General features: G+C 39.4%; 1 protein-coding gene across 1 annotated transcript in view; it reads left to right on the forward strand.

The window, feature by feature from the left end:
• Positions 1–18,269, forward strand: part of LOC131428533 (antigen 5 like allergen Cul n 1-like) — an 18,729-nt gene continuing 460 nt past the window's right edge. Inside the window, exons 1-3 of the mRNA XM_058592535.1 lie at positions 1–150; positions 281–549; positions 17,971–18,215. Of these exons, the coding sequence (XP_058448518.1) occupies positions 132–150; positions 281–549; positions 17,971–18,215 (533 nt within the window). The 5' untranslated portion in view covers positions 1–131. The remainder of the gene's footprint in view (positions 151–280; positions 550–17,970; positions 18,216–18,269) is intronic.

Genomic DNA, 18,269 nt, shown 5'->3' on the forward strand with positions numbered 1-18,269 from the left:
GAACCCGCTAACGCATCAATTTCAGTGCATGTAGTATAATCTCGCGGAAAACTTCCGGGAAAAACTCGTTTCTGTCAAACACTCTTTTATTTTTCCTAGGGCAACAAACGACGCCTAGTTGCAGCTCGAAAATGCAGATCAGTGTAGGCCGTGAGTGTGTCCAAGCATGTGTGAAATCAAGTTTCGAATTATAACGCATTCCTCCACCCCGTTCCCCGTCCCTTTTCCCAACTGTCCCATTGACCGGTACTCCATTGTTTGGTTGGTTTTGGCATTTCAGGACTAGCACTGCTGATGGTGGTTTCCTGTTTGGGATTGTCGCTGTCGGCCGTGGACTACTGCGATCCGGAGCTGTGTGGCAACGGGCGACCGCACATCGGGTGCAATGCCACGGAGGATTTCGGTGAGGCGTGCCCACCCAACACGGAACTGATTCCCATGGACGACAAAACGAAGGAACTGATTATGAATCTGCACAACAGTTTGCGGAGTGAGCTGGCCAGTGGGAAGCTGGAGGGTTTCGAGTCGGCCGAACGAATGGCCGTTCTGGTGAGTTGTTAGTCCGGAAAAGATGGTGCCATTTTCGCGTGGTCGTTGATATTCGGTTCAGTAGTTTTCGGGGTCGGAGCGGAAAAGCGCACCGGAGAAAACCATGCGGTAATCAACGGTGTGTGGAACCCCTGAAGCTCCAATGCCGATTGCTATCGATGTGGGAAGTTGTTCATTTCGATTAATAGCTGTAATGTAATGCGATGAGCTTTAAGGTCTTGATGATCGTTAGTCTAATCTAATCAGCGCGTTGAATGCAGTTTCAGTTCTATTCAAATCGCAGCTTCCGCTGACGATGAGTTTTAGTTCGTTCGTGGAAATCATCAAAAAAAACGCGGAAAACTGTTATAACTGTTATAAAGTGATTGTTGACGTGTAGTTTGTCTATACATTCAAGTGCTTGATTGTTTTGATCGAGATAGAAAGGAAATCAAATTCAGAAAACAATCTGATTCAACTTCTCGAATCCTATTTTAACGTCTATGTCGGAAAAAGTGTACGCTATTTTTGCTTTTCTCATATAGGAAGGTTATGTTAAGGTCGTCGTCCAAGTATCGTGTATAAATGGTTTGAAAATTTGGACAATTTTCCGAGTGTTATCAGGGAATCAGCTCTGGAAAATGTATATTTTTGTGACCTTAACATTTATCTCGAAAAACTTTTGATGTGGAACATATCTTTATTGTCTATATAGGGGTGCAAATCAGAAACTCAAGGAAAAATACACGTAGAAATGTGGTCAGGTTTTAAGCACTTACAGCTCAGTAGATTTTGTATCAATTATTAATATTATTTCATCATAGATGGGAAATATTTCTACGTTTCGTTTTGAATGTATCAAGACACGTATTTTTAACTAGCTGAATTACCCGGCGTTGCTCGGAAATGTTTCGTGAAGGGAAGGCCGAAAAAAATTCTCGAAGTTGTTCTGCTTAGTGAAATACTCTAATTGTAGTGTAGCATAGCTTAGACGGCAACACGATTGAACAATACTCCGTTCATGTTCAGATTGCGAATGATCAGTGTCCCATCTCAGATCTCACAATAATCATAATTTTCATGGTATTTTCGACAAATTGGATCAGTTTTATATTTAAAACACCTTTCTCTCTATAAATACCTTCTTAGTAACCTCCGAGTAACGTACTTCCTCGTCACATTCGATCTACAAAACCTTTGGCTTCCATGGCTATGAACACTTGCTACTTCCTCCTCTTTATAAAAATTGTTATGACATCATTAATTCCTCAAAATTTTCCATCTGATAATGATTATTTTATAACAAAAGGCTGTTTAACATCATAACTACATTCGTACTATAGAATAACGTTTTCATATAATTTATTTTATCAAGGCTTTAGCCATTTCAGTCGTTCACCGGGGAGGAAAACCGATGAAATAACGATTCAGTTAATACAAATGTTGTTGTAATCTTATTTCAATCACCTTGAGTCGACAGTTTTCTCAATTTACATAATAAAATGCACATTGATTGTATGATTTCGTCAATTCAGATTAATGTTGAGAATACTTATTCCCTCTCTCTCTCTTGTGAATAGTTTTGTGAACCTCACTTAGTTGCTAGAAATATACTGTACTCGTAAAGAAGTAAACATTTTTCGTACAACCCGATCAATTTTCCCTCAAACTTCCCATGTTTGGGGCACTTACTCCACTCTCTCACCCTCAAAAAACCTTATAATCTATTTTGATTCATCTTCTTTTTTGTCTACTACAGATCCCCTTCATTATTACCCTGAGTAGTGTAGGAAGTATCTGTGCTTTTCAAAAAATATCGACTCCCGCCTTTGGTACATATACCGAACTTAATGGCGATTCATTTAGTTGTTATGCTGAGACTTAAATACACTCGCGTTGATAGACATATAAAGATTATTTTCCCTTAGTTCTTGGAATTTCCCGGCAAAATGGAACCAGATCCTTTGAAACTATTTAAAGAAAATTGCGTTGCATTCAAATTAACAACTGCAACACTATCTACTGCGATCTTGAAATTCTTGCCACTCTTTTGTTTAAAAAAAATGAAAGATGAAAATTTATTTTAAAAAAATCCCTTCTTCTAGTCTAAACGCCGATTCTCTTCAAATTATATAAATTTCGTCCTTGATCCTCTCCCCCATGTTAAGGACACGTACTACACACTTTCCCCCCTGAAATTGTCCTAATGATCATCTCTAAAGAGCAAAAAGGAACTGTGCCAAATTTGATAGCAATCCGTTCAATATTTCCGGAGTTATGCCGTTACATCCCCATTTTTAAATGCACTTGCTACATCCACCCCTATCTTTATCATATCTAAGGTATGCAAAATGATTGCATGATCTTCAAAAATTATCGATACTTGTCAAATTTTATGAATTTTTTCATAGCCTGTTAATGATACTTGCTACGCTTCCTCCCCTTTAAAAATACCTTTATGACTATTTCTGAAGAGAAAGAAATAACTGTGCCAAATTTTATAGCAATTCACGCAATAGTTTCAGAGTACTTGCTACACCCTCTCCCCAAAGAATATCCTTATAATCATAACTAAGTTGTGCAAAAAGTGTCTACGGTCTTCAAAAAGTACCGATTCTTGTCAAATTAGGTAAAGTTTTTTATGACCACCTCTGTTGAGGACACTTGCTACGATCCCTCCCCCCATGGAAATATTTTTATAACCATATCTGAAGAGAAAGAAGCACATATGTCAAGTTTGATAAAAATCCGTTAAGTAGTTTCGAAGTTATGTCAATACAAACATTACACCCTCCTTTTTAAAGGCACTTGCTCCATCCATTCCCTATTAAATTATATCTACGGTATGCAAAATGTTTCCAAGATCTTAAAAAATTATCCATTGTCGTCAAGTTATATGTACTTTTTCATGGCCCCTCCTTGTTAATGACACTCGCTACGCTCCCTCCCCCCATAAAAATACCCCTATGACCATCTCTGAAGAGCAAAAAGTACATGTGCCCAGTTTGTTAGCAATCCGTTCAGTAATTCCAGAGCTATGCCATTACAAACACTACTCCCCCCTTTTTGAAGTCACTTGCTACATCCAACCTCCCTATAATTATATCTAATAGGGTAAGGGCTCCCTATTTCATCTCATTTGTAAGGACGTCGCCTTCAAACCCCGATTTAGCCACTAAAATCACTGTAACTTTTTCATATTACTGCTTCATTCGCCTTGCTCCACGTTGAAAATTGATTCACATTTCTTGAAAATTCAACTAATATTTATAAAACAGCTAAAAACACTAATGATGTTTTCACTACTCTGCTCCTAATTTCATCTCAATGAATTTTTATCCATCCTATCGTTGATCTTTTATTCATCCTATAAATTAGCAATGGCGACAGCAATCAAAACAAAATATTCCACCATTACACTCTCACCCGCATTCGCATGGCTGCCAGATGGCTGACTAATCGCTGCCAGCTGGAAAAATATGGCTTGCAGACATTCTGGTGACCGACTGCCTTACCGCTGCCAGATATACAACTCAAACGATACAACCGTACCCACCAGGATTTTTCCACATTATTATTATTGGTAAATAATTTACTCGTTGAATTATCTAATTAATGGGGCAATGAGTTACGGAGACCTAAAGAACTATCTTTTAACATCATTTTATTAGTGAAAACAGATATAACAGTTATAGACTTTCTATGCAAAGTAGTACATATTTTCTATGAAAATACCTGGCATCTCTGTGCACAGCCGATGAAACACACGCACACTTCACAGCGTTATGTTGGCGTATAGCGGAATGAAACCAGTGCTACTAGATTTGCCACAATGGTTATTTCATTAGTATTTAACACGTTCTTTTTGGTAATATTCGAAGCAGAAACAGTTTTATTGAAATATTAATATCAATAATATAATTAAACTAATGTCACGGATACCAAAAACATACTTTTTGATGATAATTTGAAGAAGATAAACAATTTTTGTTTTGTAACATTATGAGATAACTTGGCAACTTTGCGAAACCAAATGAGATGAAAACAAAGCGCAATCAAGTGAACGAAGTGAAAAACTTTCATCTCATATTTTTGAAGACTTTTATTGCTTGTCGGGTAAATTTTGAAGTGTTTAATCGTTAACTAAACAAGTGGCAAATGAACATAACTAATTATGAAGTCATCCAGCATTCAACGGTAGTGTAATTGTGCGAAATAGTGATCATGTTTTGAGACGAATCGATTAGTAGATATTCAGAAACATGACGAACTGTAAATCTTGAGACGAAAGTGTGTCCTAAATTGAAAAGTGAGTTTATTTTATATGAAAAAAACGATCACCGAAGAATTTAAAACCATTTCTTTCAATAGGAAAGTGTGACAATAGCTTTTCAAATCATTTTAAAACATTTCACAGTTTGCTTCCGGTAGGTTGTAAAATATTATTCATGTTCAAAGTTATGAGGTGAAGGGATGAGATGGAAATAGGAGCTCAGATGAAATAGGGAGCCGTTGCCCTATATGCAAAATGTTATTACGGTCTTAAAAAGTATCGATTCTCGTCAAAATAGACACATTTTTTCATGACTACCCCAGAGTGAATTTTGAGTGGTTAAGATTAATTTCGAAAGTTTATCGTTTCAACAGAAATCGTAGAATGGTGGAGAAACTTAACGCTATAAAAATAATTGCTTGCATACAAAACTTGATCACAAGCGGCGAAGAGAAGCTCAAGTATCGAAATCTGTATGGCAAGTATGTACAAAGATATAATTGCATACATTTGGGATATTGGTGTAATTTTGTCGGTTATAAAACAAACACAAATCATGATAAACAATGTTCGGTGTTGGTTCCCTATCAAGATCAATCTAAGCTGACTCTCGTGCAATTGCGGATTCAAAAGTGTGACGATTGATTGAACTGTTTGATTGTAGATCATTAGAAATTTTGGTTGCCTTGTTCCACATCAATGGCTCGAACAAGCCCCTGGGGCTATTCCTTGTAGTTTTTTTTCAAATAAACTTTTTTTGGGCTATAAGTACACATTTTTGGAAATGCCTTTCACGCTTTTCATGGATATATGTCTATATACCGGAAATTGAATTTCCAAACGAGCTCAAACATCGTTTATTGGTATCCAATCTTTTCTGAAAATATCCATATTTTCAGGATTTTCAAGAAATATCGATAAGCCGGAAGTCGCTAGCTTGGATTTCGGAACAACCTCAAACATTGATTTCTTGCATCTAATCATCAAATCCGTTCCAGAAGTATCCCAAAAATAGGAGTTTTCAAAAAATATATATCAACCGGAAGTCATCACCTTGAATTTCGAAACGATCCCAAACATAATCTTCTGGCTCCTACTAATCAAATTCGTTCCCAGAATACCCATATTGTGAGGGCTTTCAGGGAATTTCTCTAAGCCGAAAGTCACCACATTAAATGTCGGAAGGAATTCAACTATTGTTTTCTGATATCGATTCATCATATCCGTTCTGAAAATACCCATATTCAAGGAATATCTAGAAACCGGAAGTCGTCATCTCGGATTTCCAAAAAAAAAAAACCTAAGATACCGTTTTCCGGAATCTACTCTTTAAATCCGTTCCAAAATTACCCATATTGTAGTAGTTTCAACCGGAAATCGTTTTCATTGCATGCAAAAACCTCTTTTTACGAAGTAGGTTCGTAAGAAAATGTTTACGTTATTTTGGATTTGGTACGTAAAAAGTGTTTCATAAAAAGAGGTATCAATTAATCAATCTACATGTGTTTCATGCATAAAAATTCTTCGGTGTTGGTAGTTTTTATGAAATTACTGATATCACCATCATTTGAAACAGTTTGAAATTTAATTCACTTATTACTGTATAATTTCGGAACTAAAGACTGTCCCAGAAAGTATGGACGCACTTTGATTTCGCTGTAAATAATTCACATGTGTTAGATATTCAAATTTTATTCGATATACTGATAATATTAGACCACAACAACAGAACATTATCCTCAACATTTGCTACTTAGCCATTGTAGACTAGCTGGCGCACCTTCTTGCGAACGTTCCTCATTAAATTCCGTACAGACTTCTTGGCGACAAGTTTTGACACTTTTTTTCCAATCTTTTTCGAACTGTTAAATGGTTTCGGCTGCCGAGACATGTTTCCTAAGATGTGCCTTCGTTAATGCCAGAAATTCCTCAATTGGTCGAAGTTGTGGATAATTTGGTGGATGCATGTCTTTTGGGACATTCTACCGTTGATTTCGAGTAGTGGCAAGGTGTTATCCTCACCGAGCTTCCTGATTGCATTTCGCACGGCTTTTTCACTTACTCCTTCCATTTTTGCTATCTTTCTCAGTGACAGTCCGCGTTCTGTGCACCATTTGTACACAATATTTCGACGTTGTTCTGCTAAAAGTCCACGCATTTCGAAACAAACTAATGAAAACGAATAAACAACTGCACAAGTGGTTAGAGAAGAGTGTAAACAACAGGACGCAGCCATAAAAATTGACAGATTCTGAACCATTGCGAAATGGCAGCGGTTTTTGGTTGCGTCCATACTCTATGGGACAGTCTTCAAGATTTTTGTTACAAGATTAGATTTAGGATTTTTGTTGTTACATATGAATGTATTCTTATATATACTGAGGTCTTTTTTAAGCGGTTTTTTAAGCGAATTTTCAGAGTTATGCGGTTTTTTATGCGGTTTTTTTATGCGGTACGTAAGTTCGCATAAAAAAAGACTTCAGTGTATATCATTTTTTAGAATATTATTCCGAGAGCTAGCGTAATCCGAAAAATAAATTCAAAAATAGATTTGGTACACCATCTAATGAAAGTCACGAAAATTATCTTGTTGAACCAATTTGTTTCATTTGTTTCACAGAAATTTTTCCTGAAAATTCACATGAATTGAATGGAAAGGGAAGTGAATTTTGATCGAAAACCACAACAGTTAAACATTTACAAGATGCAAAGGGTTGTCAACCAGCGAAAATTTACTACTTTAGAAAAAGTTTATAGTTTTATTTCAATGAAAAGTAAAGGCCATAGTGAAAGAAATTTACTAGAATCCCTCATTCCAAGGTTTAGCAACGAAAATTCACAATTTTTGAAAAAAATTTCGAGCATCAATTGAATGAAAAGAGTCAAACTATATTTATCTACATATATAAAAATGCAGATGGATGGACTGATTTACATGATTTTTTTTTGTTTGGTCAGTTTCTACTCCCACCGGATTCGTAAATCAAAAAAATTAAGAATATTTACCGAAAAAGTGGAAAAAATCAATAAAGTTGTTTTGTATGGGAAACGGTATTTTCCGTTGAAAAACTCGCCTATGCTTGCTAGATCATCGACAGGTGTTTGGCGCATAACGAGTTGCATAAGCGTTTGGTCGCCGAAGGAAAGAATACTAGATCGTTGAAAAAAATATTTGGCGCGGAACGAGTTGTTTTGTGTAGAGATTTTACATGCACACTTGATCCATGTGATTCGTCATTTCGAGCCACTTGCCCAATTGGGTATCAAAATTATTGCTTTCTAATGTCGTTTTCTCTTGAGAAAACTGAGACTGACCCAGGGAAGTTTCATCAAACAATTTTAACGAGATTGTGTTGGTTTCACACTTAGTAACGGGGATCTGAGCAAACCTGATATAAAAACCAGGTTCGAAACAGATTCGATTTTCAGCTCAACAATGTTGAAACTAAGTTCGAAACTAGCTTCAAACAAACGGTTTGACAGTAGTTATTATGGAAGACGAAGAAGACATAAATGATTGGCGGAATGGTATACGACTGTTCTAGAAATACCGATGTATGCAGGAGAAACAGTTCTGGTATCGTTCACCAGTTGATGGATTGTGCGTAATGGAGTCAGATGAATAATATTGGTCATTGTGAGCGTCATAGAATGAACCAATGAAAGGATCGTGCAGTAAAAGCGCTAAGGTCAAACCTAGAGACTTTCCTTGCATTTTGCTGATTAGATCAATGTTCATGATGATTACCATAATGGATTGAGACTGCCATTTTGCAATGGTTCAGAATCTGTCAATTTTTATGGCTGCGTCCTGTTGTTTACACTCTTCTCTAACCACTTGTGCAGTTGTTTATTCGTTTTCATTAGTTTTTTTTTCGAAATGCGTGGACTTTCAGTAGAACAACGTCGAAAAATTGTGTACAAATGATGTACAGAACGCGGACTGTCACTGAGAAAGATAGCAAAAATGGAAGAAGTAAGTGAAAAAGCCCGTGAAAAATTGGTCCCGGGTTGGCGGTTCAGTGCACAGAACGCTGGTCTTACAAGCCAGTTGTCGTATGTTCGAGCCCCGACCTAGAAGGGTTCTTAGTGTCAGTAGGACCCATAGTACTAGCCATGCAATGATTCTGTACACTAAGAATCGGCTGCGAAGTCTGTTGAAACAGAAAGGCCAAATTCCACAAAAGGAATGTAATGCCAAGACTTTGTAAGTGAAAAAGCCGTGCGAAATGCAATCAGGAAGCTCGGTGAGCATAACACCTTTGAGGATAAACCGAAAACGGGTCGAAAAAAAGATCCTGCTAACCCTCAGTTGGATAAACGTTTACTGAAGGCGTTCGAGCAAAAGAAGGAGGTTTCAGTTCCCGAACTGGGATGTGGCCAAAAAAGTGGGCACTTCGAAGTCAAATGTTCTTCGTGCTAAAGAACGTTTGAATCTTCGAACCAATAAGAAGCAAAAACAACCAAAACGTAGTCCGAAACAGGAAGCAACGATTAGGCCGAGGGTTCGAAAGCTGTACAATACGACTCTTGCTGAAAATTTGAACTGCATAATCATGGACGACGAAACCTACGTGAAACTCGATTACAAATCCTTGCCGGGACCACAATATTATATGGTGCAAGAAAAACCAGTCCAAAACATCGATTGAAGTCGGAAAATTTGGTAAGAAAGCTATGGTCTGGCAAGTAATTTGTAGCTGCGGTAAGATTTCGAAACCCTTCATTAACACTGCTTCAATGAACAGCGAAATATACATCAAGGAATGTTTACAAAAACGACTTCTACCCATGATTCGAAGCCACAAGGATCCTGTTGTCTTCTGGCCAGATCTTGTTTCTTGCCACTACTCGAAATCAACGGTAGAATGGTATACTACCAAAAATGTCACTTTCGTCCCAAAAGACATGAATCCACCAAATTGCCACAGCTTCGACCATTTGAGGAATTTTGGGCATTAACAAAGGCACATCTTAGGAAACATATCTCGACAGCCATTCAACAGTTCGAAAAAGATTGGAAAAAAGTGTCAAAACTTGTCGCCAAGAAGTCTGTACGGAATTTAATGAGGAACGTTCGTAAGATGGCGCGCCAGCTAGTATACAATGGCTGAGTAGCAAATGTTGAGAATAATATTCTGTTGTTGTAGTCTAATATTATCAGTATATCGAATAAAATTTGAATATCTAACACTTGTGAATTATTTACAACGAAATCAAAGTGCGTCCATACTTTCTGGGACAGTCTTTATACTGAGAAGAATGAAAGATTAATTAACAAATTAAAATTTAAGTGTCGTCTCTCCACAGTACCTGAAAAATATCCACTTCATTAGAGCTATAAAGTACGCGTGACACTTTTTGGCAACTTCAACGCACAGAAAAATTTTTTGAGAAAACTTTCTCGCTACTTAAAAGCTGTACAAGGAACTGCTTCAAAGTTTGTTGTGTTGCGTCGGGTGAATATTCAAGTATGAGTAATTACTTAAAATCCTGTGTATGCTTCTTAAGCCAAATCTTGTTTTTACTTGAGCTTAATACAAATTGAAAACTGTCATAAGCATTTCTCTTATTTGATTCTAATGCAGTTTATTCAATATTATTTAATTTAAAGATATAATTACTAGATCCGTTGAACATAAAGAAATTGGAATAACTTCTTAATAACGAAATAATATCTAAAAGCTAATTTTGATGCTATACAGATATTTTAAAATTTCTTCATTCCTTCGACGAAATATCAAGAAAATATCAAGTGACTAAGACTATGACAGCACAGAAACATCAACACAAGATATGATGGTAAAATTTGTTGTCATTTTGATCTTTGTTTGTTATTTGCATCTACCCGGTTCATGACCAGTGCTGTGAAACTTCATTCAATTCAATTGAAATCGAATGTGTGCACACACTGACGAGCACTCTACTGCAGTAAACTTCACATTCTAATACGCACCATTCGCAGTCGCACCGAATGGGCATCATCTCGCCCTTCATTCGTTTCTCTCTCTCTAGCGAAGCTCAGTTTAACCACCGTTAGTTTATCTCTTGATGTAACAAAATATCTCTCACAATTGAATGAGAGAGCGGCATTCATGTACACTCTTACCAACCGCTACCTAATTTTGGATCAAAACCTACCCAAAATCAACTAAAGTGCATCTCCCCAATTTTAGGTAACGAATGATAACCTTAAAATTTAGATAAATGTAAGTTTACCCAAAGTGTTATGCCGCCCATAACAAAGCACGCTACCCATTTTTTACGATCAAGTCCAAGTTTGAGTAGATCACGGCCTGATTTTGGGTAGCTTATAGAAGAACTCGACAATGAATGTTTCTCCTAAAAAATAGGTAAAATTGATTTTCAGTGTAAACATTAGAGTTGGTTCAAGATAATGGATGAAAGGTAAACCAGTCATGATAACTGAAATATAAATTGGAAAATAAACATAAATTAATTGTTACCGCTTTCAGTTTCGATTTTTAATATTTCGAAACACATCTCAACACATTTCAAACAGTGGAAATTATCGATTTTAACTTACTGATGATAATTGAAAACTCAAATGAGAACCACCACCCTTTATATATCATTATGGTCGGAGAGAGTTTTGTGCTATCGAGCAGATGTTTATGTCTATTGATTCGCACTTGCTCACTTCACCCACAGTGAAGACAAGCAAAATTTCAAGTGACTAGGTACGGTGATTCAATTGACGATTAATTCTGGGAGTTTCGACAACAAAAGTAAAATGAATGAGTCGACGGCAATAAATTTAATTTTTATCCAAAAATATTCGATTGAAATGAAGTTTTACCGCACTGGTCATGACTACTGTGTAAAATCTGTAGGAGATTGAGGGCAAATGGAATTTTGTCCGTGTAGTATCGGGTAGTACATGTGATGTTATGGTTGAGAATATTCGGATGTTTGGTCGCATTGAACAATTGTGCTAACTTGACGTGCGAGTAGCTAGGATTTTCACGATACGCGAGCAAAATTTTGTGCTACTATTATTTTAACCGATCAGCAAACAATACACTCTGACGAAAAATTCCTATTTACCTTTTTTTTTTTTTCAATAGTATAATATATATTTTCAGGCACACTGCTTAAGCTCTAAGATGCCAAGGGTATTTCCTAATCTTAATTAACGACTAACTTAAAACTAGAATAGTATCATTAGATTATGTCGTCTAGAATTTTTGGAAAAAGCTTTTAGCTGGCGTTCGGCAGTGGTCGGTGAATTGAATATTGCATGACTTCCAGTTGGTGCTATCTATGGCCGCTTCCTTTCAGTTCGTGTGGGTCCGCGGGAAACACCCCCAGGCTACGAAGGCCCGGCGGGTGGCCCGCATGCTGGTCATCGACTGGAGCGTAGGACCGTAGGCGGTGATGGTGATGTTACGAAGAGATGAAAAAATAAAAAAAGTAAATATTGTGGAAACCGAGGTAAATAGGGGGTATGGAAACAAAATGTCTGAAAACTACAGAGATCTAATTAGTTGCCATCGAGATGGTGAAGAGACGGGGGAAGGGGGAACGAAAAGTTAGTGACAAAAAAAGATCTTGTTAGTTCCAATGAAGATGGTGGACAGGGACGGTGATCGAGAGAATCGGGCGGATGTTAGTGTCGAACCTGTAGGTGGAGATTATACTTTCTGAGCGAGGTATAACAGATTACACTTGGATATTAATGTGTTTGAGGTACTGGTATATAAGAAGCATATAAGAGATATCCCGACTAGCCAACACATCTCGGACCGGAACTTCAGGTGGTCTACCTCGGGCCCTTAGGGAGTCCTTTAATAAAGACCTGGCGTCACGATACTCCGTACACGTCCATACGACATGCTCGATGTCCTGATAACCGTCACCACAAGCGCAGAGACCGCTCTCCACGACTCCAATACGCCGGAGGTGCGCGTTGAAGGTGTAATGGTTTGACATGAGCCGAGACATCACACGAATGAAGTCACGACTCACGTTCATCCCCCTGAACCAAGGTTTCGTCGATACCCTAGGGATAATGGAATGCAGCCATCGTCCCAGTTCGCCATTGCTCCATGAAGTTTGCCAACTTTCGAGAGTTTTCTGACGAGAGATACTGAAAAATTCATTGAAGCAGATTGGTCTTTCATAAATATCACCTTCTAATGCGCCCACCTTAGCCAATGAGTCTGCCTTTTCATTGCCCGGAATGGAACAATGCGAAGGGACCCAGACTAACGATATTAAATAAGACCGTTCAGATAAAGTTCTCAAATGTTCCCGTATTTTCCCCAGGAAATATGGGGGATACTTTCCTGACTTCATTGCCCGGAGAGCTTCTATTGAGCTTAGACTGTCCGTGACAATGAAGTAATGGTCTTTGGGCAAGGTTTCAATGATCTCGAGGGTGTACTGAATAGCAGCTAATTCTGCGACGTAGACTGAAGCCGGATCACTGAGTTTGTACGAAGCGGTGATGTTCTGATTGAAGATTCCGAAGCCTGTGGACCTGTTGATGTTTGATCCGTCAGTGTAAAACATCTTTTCACAGTTGACTGTTCTAAATTTATTATAAAAAATATTTGGGGCCACTTGAGGGCGCACGTGGTCCGGAATTCCACGAATTTCTTCTCTCATGGATGTGTCGAAAAACACAGTAGAATTAGTAGTATCCAAGAAATGAGCACGGTTGGAAACAAACGAAGAAGGATTAATATTCTGAGCCATGTAATCAAAATACAAGGACATAAAACGGGTCTGAGAATTGAGCTCGACAAGCCTTTCGAAGTTTTCAATCACCATCGGATTTAAGATATCGCATCGGATTAGCAATCGATATGAGAGATCCCAGAATCGGTTTTTCAACGGTAAGACGCCCGCGAGCACTTCGAGACTCATCGTATGAGTCGACTGCATGCAACCTAAGGCAATACGCAAACAACGATACTGAATTCTTTCCAGTTTAATGAAATGGGTGTTCGCGGCAGATCGGAAGCAGAAGCATCCATATTCCATTACGGACAATATCGTTGTTTGGTACAGCCTGATCAGGTCTCCTGGGTTTGCACCCCACCAAGTTCCGGTTATTGTGCGAAGAAAATTGATTCTCTGCTGGCATTTTTGTTTCAGATATCTAATGTGACATCCCCAGGTGCCTTTGGAGTCGAACCAGACCCCGAGATATTTAAATGTGAAGACCTGAGCTATGGTTCCACCCCCTAGTTGAAGCTGTAGTTGTGCTGGTTCTCGCTTTCTTGAAAATACGACCAGCTCAGTTTTCTCCGTAGAGAACTCGATACCCATTTGAAGAGCCCATGTCGACAAGTTGTCGAGGGTATCTTGTAATGGTCCTTGGAGATCGGCAGCTTTGGGTCCTATAATGGACACAACGCTGTCGTCGGCAAGTTGTCTTAGCGTGCAAGATGTGTTGATACATTCATCAATGTTGTTTACGTAAAAGTTATATAAAAGTGGGGTTAAGCATGAGCCCTGAGGAAGACCCATGTAACTGAATCGTATTGTCGACAAATCACCATGTGCAAAATACATGTGTTTCTCGGACAATAGATTATGTAAAAAGGTATTCAAAACCGGCGAAAGACCATGCTGGTGCAGCTTCTTAGATAGGATATTTATAGAAACTGAATCAAAAGCCCCCTTGATATCTAGGAATACTGATGCCATTTGTTCTTTACGAGCAAATGCCATTTGAATTTCGGTTGAGAGCAACGCAAGACAATCGTTCGTTCCTTTACCCCTGCGGAAGCCGAATTGTGTATCTGAAAGTAAACCATTAGTCTCGACCCAATTGTCTAGACGGAAGAGAATCATTTTTTCGAACAACTTCCGGATACAGGAAAGCATAGCAATCGGCCGATACGAATTGTGATCGGAGGCTGGTTTCCCAGGTTTTTGAATGGCGATAACTCTCACTTGTCTCCAGTCGTGTGGAACAATATTACCCTCGAGGAACTTGTTAAACAAATTCAGCAAGCGCCTTTTGGCAGAGTCAGGAAGCTTTTTCAACAAGTTGAATTTAATTCTGTCTAACCCCGGGGCCTTATTGTTACACGACAAGAGCGCAAGTGAGAACTCTACCATCGAAAACGGTGTTTCGTTTGTATTCGAAGTCGCGGCGCGGGATATCTTCTGTTCCGGAACAGAATCAGGACATACTTTTTTAGCGAAATCGAATATCCAGCGGTTAGAATATTCCTCGCTTTCGTTCGTTGTGTTTTGGTTGCGCATTCGTCGGGCTGTGTTCCAAAGAGTGCTCATCGATGTTTCTTTTGTTAATCCGTCAACAAACCGTCGCCAGTAACCTAGTTTCTTTGCTTTAACTAAGTTCTTCATTTGCTTATCTAGCGCTGCGTAATTTCTATAATTATCAGGTGTTCCATATTTTCTGAACTTTTTGAATGCTAAAGATCTTTCCGCGTTCAGTGATGAGCACTCTTTGTCCCACCACGGGTTGGGAGGACGAATGTTAGTATTCGCGCCGGGTATACGTTTCGTCTGAGCTTGAATCGCAGTGTCGAGAATCAAGCCAGCCATAAACGTATACTCTTCCTCCGGAGGAAGTTCTTGTGTTGTTTCTAGTTTCTCAGATATCGATATTGCGTAGCATTTCCAATCAATATTTCGTGTGAGGTCATACAAAACATTGATTGTTTCCGATGGTCTTAATCCGCTGGCGATTGAAATTACGATAGGCAGATGATCGCTACCGTGGGGATCAGGGATTACCTTCCACGTGCAATCCAACCGTAGCGATGTCGAGCAGAGGGATAAGTCCAGCGCACTTGGTCTTGCTGGTGGTGCGGGAATTCGTGTCATTTCTCCCGTATTCAAGATTGTCATATTGAAGTTGTCGCAAATATCATGGATCATAGCTGATCTGTTATCATCATGAAGACAACCCCATCCCGTACCGTGAGAGTTAAAGTCTCCTAAAACTAACGTCGGTGCGGGAAGAAGTTGCATGATACTGCTGAGCCAGTGGTACCCAACTGAGGCTCTAGGGGGAATATAGATGGAAGCAATACAAAGGTCCTTGCCTTTAATTGTGACATGACATGCGGCAACTTCAATACCTGATATCGAGGGGAGGTTAATTCGAAAGAAGGAATAGCACTTTTTGATCCCCAAAAGTACTCCTCCGTAGGGATTATCTCGATCCAGGCGAATAATGTTAAAATCGTGGAAGTTTAGTGATACATCAGAAGTTAACCAAGTTTCGCACAATGCAAATGCGTCACATTTCAGATTATTTACTAAGTATTTAAAAGGATCTATTTTCGGGATGATACTTCTACAGTTCCACTGTAAAACAGTGATCGAATCCTTGACCTCGTTCGAAAAATTAGCCATCGAAGGAAACGATTGCTGAGAGGAGGGGCCATTTTGCAGTCAGCTGCATCAAAAACATTTTAACTTTTGGCAGGAAAGTCATCAAAATACCTTTTAGGGGGTCAGAAATGTTGAAGACGGAAAATATAAAGTCCACAATGTCACTGAATTTTACAAGTCCAGCACTTGATGTGTTTTCTGGTTCCTTGGGGACTTTCGGGGTTTTGGGTGTCCCCGGAAGTGTTGGATATTCTTTCTCCGATTTCAAGTCTCCGGAACTAGGAGCTTTTGGCTTCTTCTTTTCGTTTTTTTTACCAACACTTCCTTCTGCTGTTACTTTTGGAGGGCCTTCAAGAGATATCTTCGAACCCTTTCTAGGGAGTTTAGGAGATGATATATTTTTCCTCTTCCTAAAACTACGAGGGACAGTTGAAGATGTACCTTCTTGAGGATCGTCAGAGTCGCAATCGTCCGCAGACAAACAGGTGTAGGGGTTCTGTTCAGGTGTGGCGATTTTCAGCATTTCTGCGAACGAGCGGTTTGATCGTTGCTTGAGAGATCGTTTCAAATGATCTCCACGCAATTTATACGCAGAACATGCTGTGAGGTCATGCGGGGCCGCCCCACAGTAAAGACACTTTTCAATGTCTCTGTCGCAAACGCCATCCGCATGACTCTCTCCACACTTCGAGCAGCGGGGCCGATTTCCACAATGGGAAGCTGTGTGTCCTAGTTGTTGACAACTAGTGCAATTCATTACCCGTGGTACGAAAAGTCGTACAGGTAGACGAACCCTGGCCAGGAGAACGAATTTCGGCAAAGCCGAGCCGGAGAAGGTCACCCGATACGAGTCCGAGTGGGGATAAGACTTTGTCCCATCCGCGGCGATCGATACTGAATGCAAACGTTTGCAGTCCAGTATCTTGACATTCTTAAGCAAGGGATCTTTAAAACATCCGACCCCATGTTTGAGAATGTCCTCGCATGTCAGACTTGGATCCGTGATCACTCCGTCTATCTCGACTTCGCGAGCTGGTATATAAACGCGGTAGTCCCGCGTAAAGTGATCGTTTCGAGCGATCTCATTAGCATGTTTCAGACTGGTCAACGAGACCCTGAGCTTATCGGGACGAATTTTTGAAATAAATTTCAATGTTGTATATTTCGACTCCAAGTCTTTAGATATTTTCAAAATATTAAGCGGTTTATTCTTCTCTTTGGTCCGAAAATAAACCACATAAAGGCCGGCCGAGGGTGAAGGCTCTTCGGGATACTGTTTAACCCGGTGAGTCTTACTATTTGGGGCAGATTTAAAATCTGTTTCCATTTTATCTTCGGGGGGCAGGGGAGAATTTAATGGACTTGCCATAGCGCGGTTGAGGTTCCGCGCAAATTATAGGGGGAGTCAAAATATAAGACGATAAAGGGACACGAAGGGAAAAAATATTATACTTAGCTAATGATCCGTAGCAACTCGGCCGCTGAGGCCAAGCGTTAGTTACAACGACCTCCGAGAATAAATATGCACACAGCACCGGTTCACGGCACCACACTAAACGTCGGTTCACTGTTCTTATTGTTTTAACACAATAGCACCCGGCACTGTCTAACGGTATTTATTGTTTATACTGTATTGATCTACTGCACAAGCTCACGAACAAAAGATCTGATATTAAATGACCTTGAAACGGATTAGAATGGATTAACGCACAGCTGCTCTAATGCAAACTACCATCCGATCGATACGACGGTCACGAAAGGAATGATCCTATTTACCTTATCTATTAACTGAATAAATTGATCTGATTTCTCGTTAACCACTTCAGGAATGGAACGACGAACTGGCCAAACTGGCTGAGTACAACACCCGTACCTGTCTGTACACGCACGACGAGTGCCGGTCCACGGAAAAGTATCACTTCGCCGGTCAGAACATTGCCCGCAAATCGAAACCGAACAACATCACCGTCGAAGTGGTTCTGGCGCTTTCGGATCTGACCAACAAATGGTGGCAGGAGTACGTCGATACCAACCAAACGGTGATGGATTCCTACCGGAAGGTTGGCGAAGGGTAAGTCGCTATTGATTTCGGAACATTTTCTTCTTCGTACTGTAAATTTAATGT

Source organism: Malaya genurostris, chromosome 2 (genome assembly GCF_030247185.1).
Source record: "Malaya genurostris strain Urasoe2022 chromosome 2, Malgen_1.1, whole genome shotgun sequence".
Classification (NCBI taxonomy): Eukaryota; Metazoa; Arthropoda; class Insecta; order Diptera; family Culicidae; genus Malaya; species Malaya genurostris.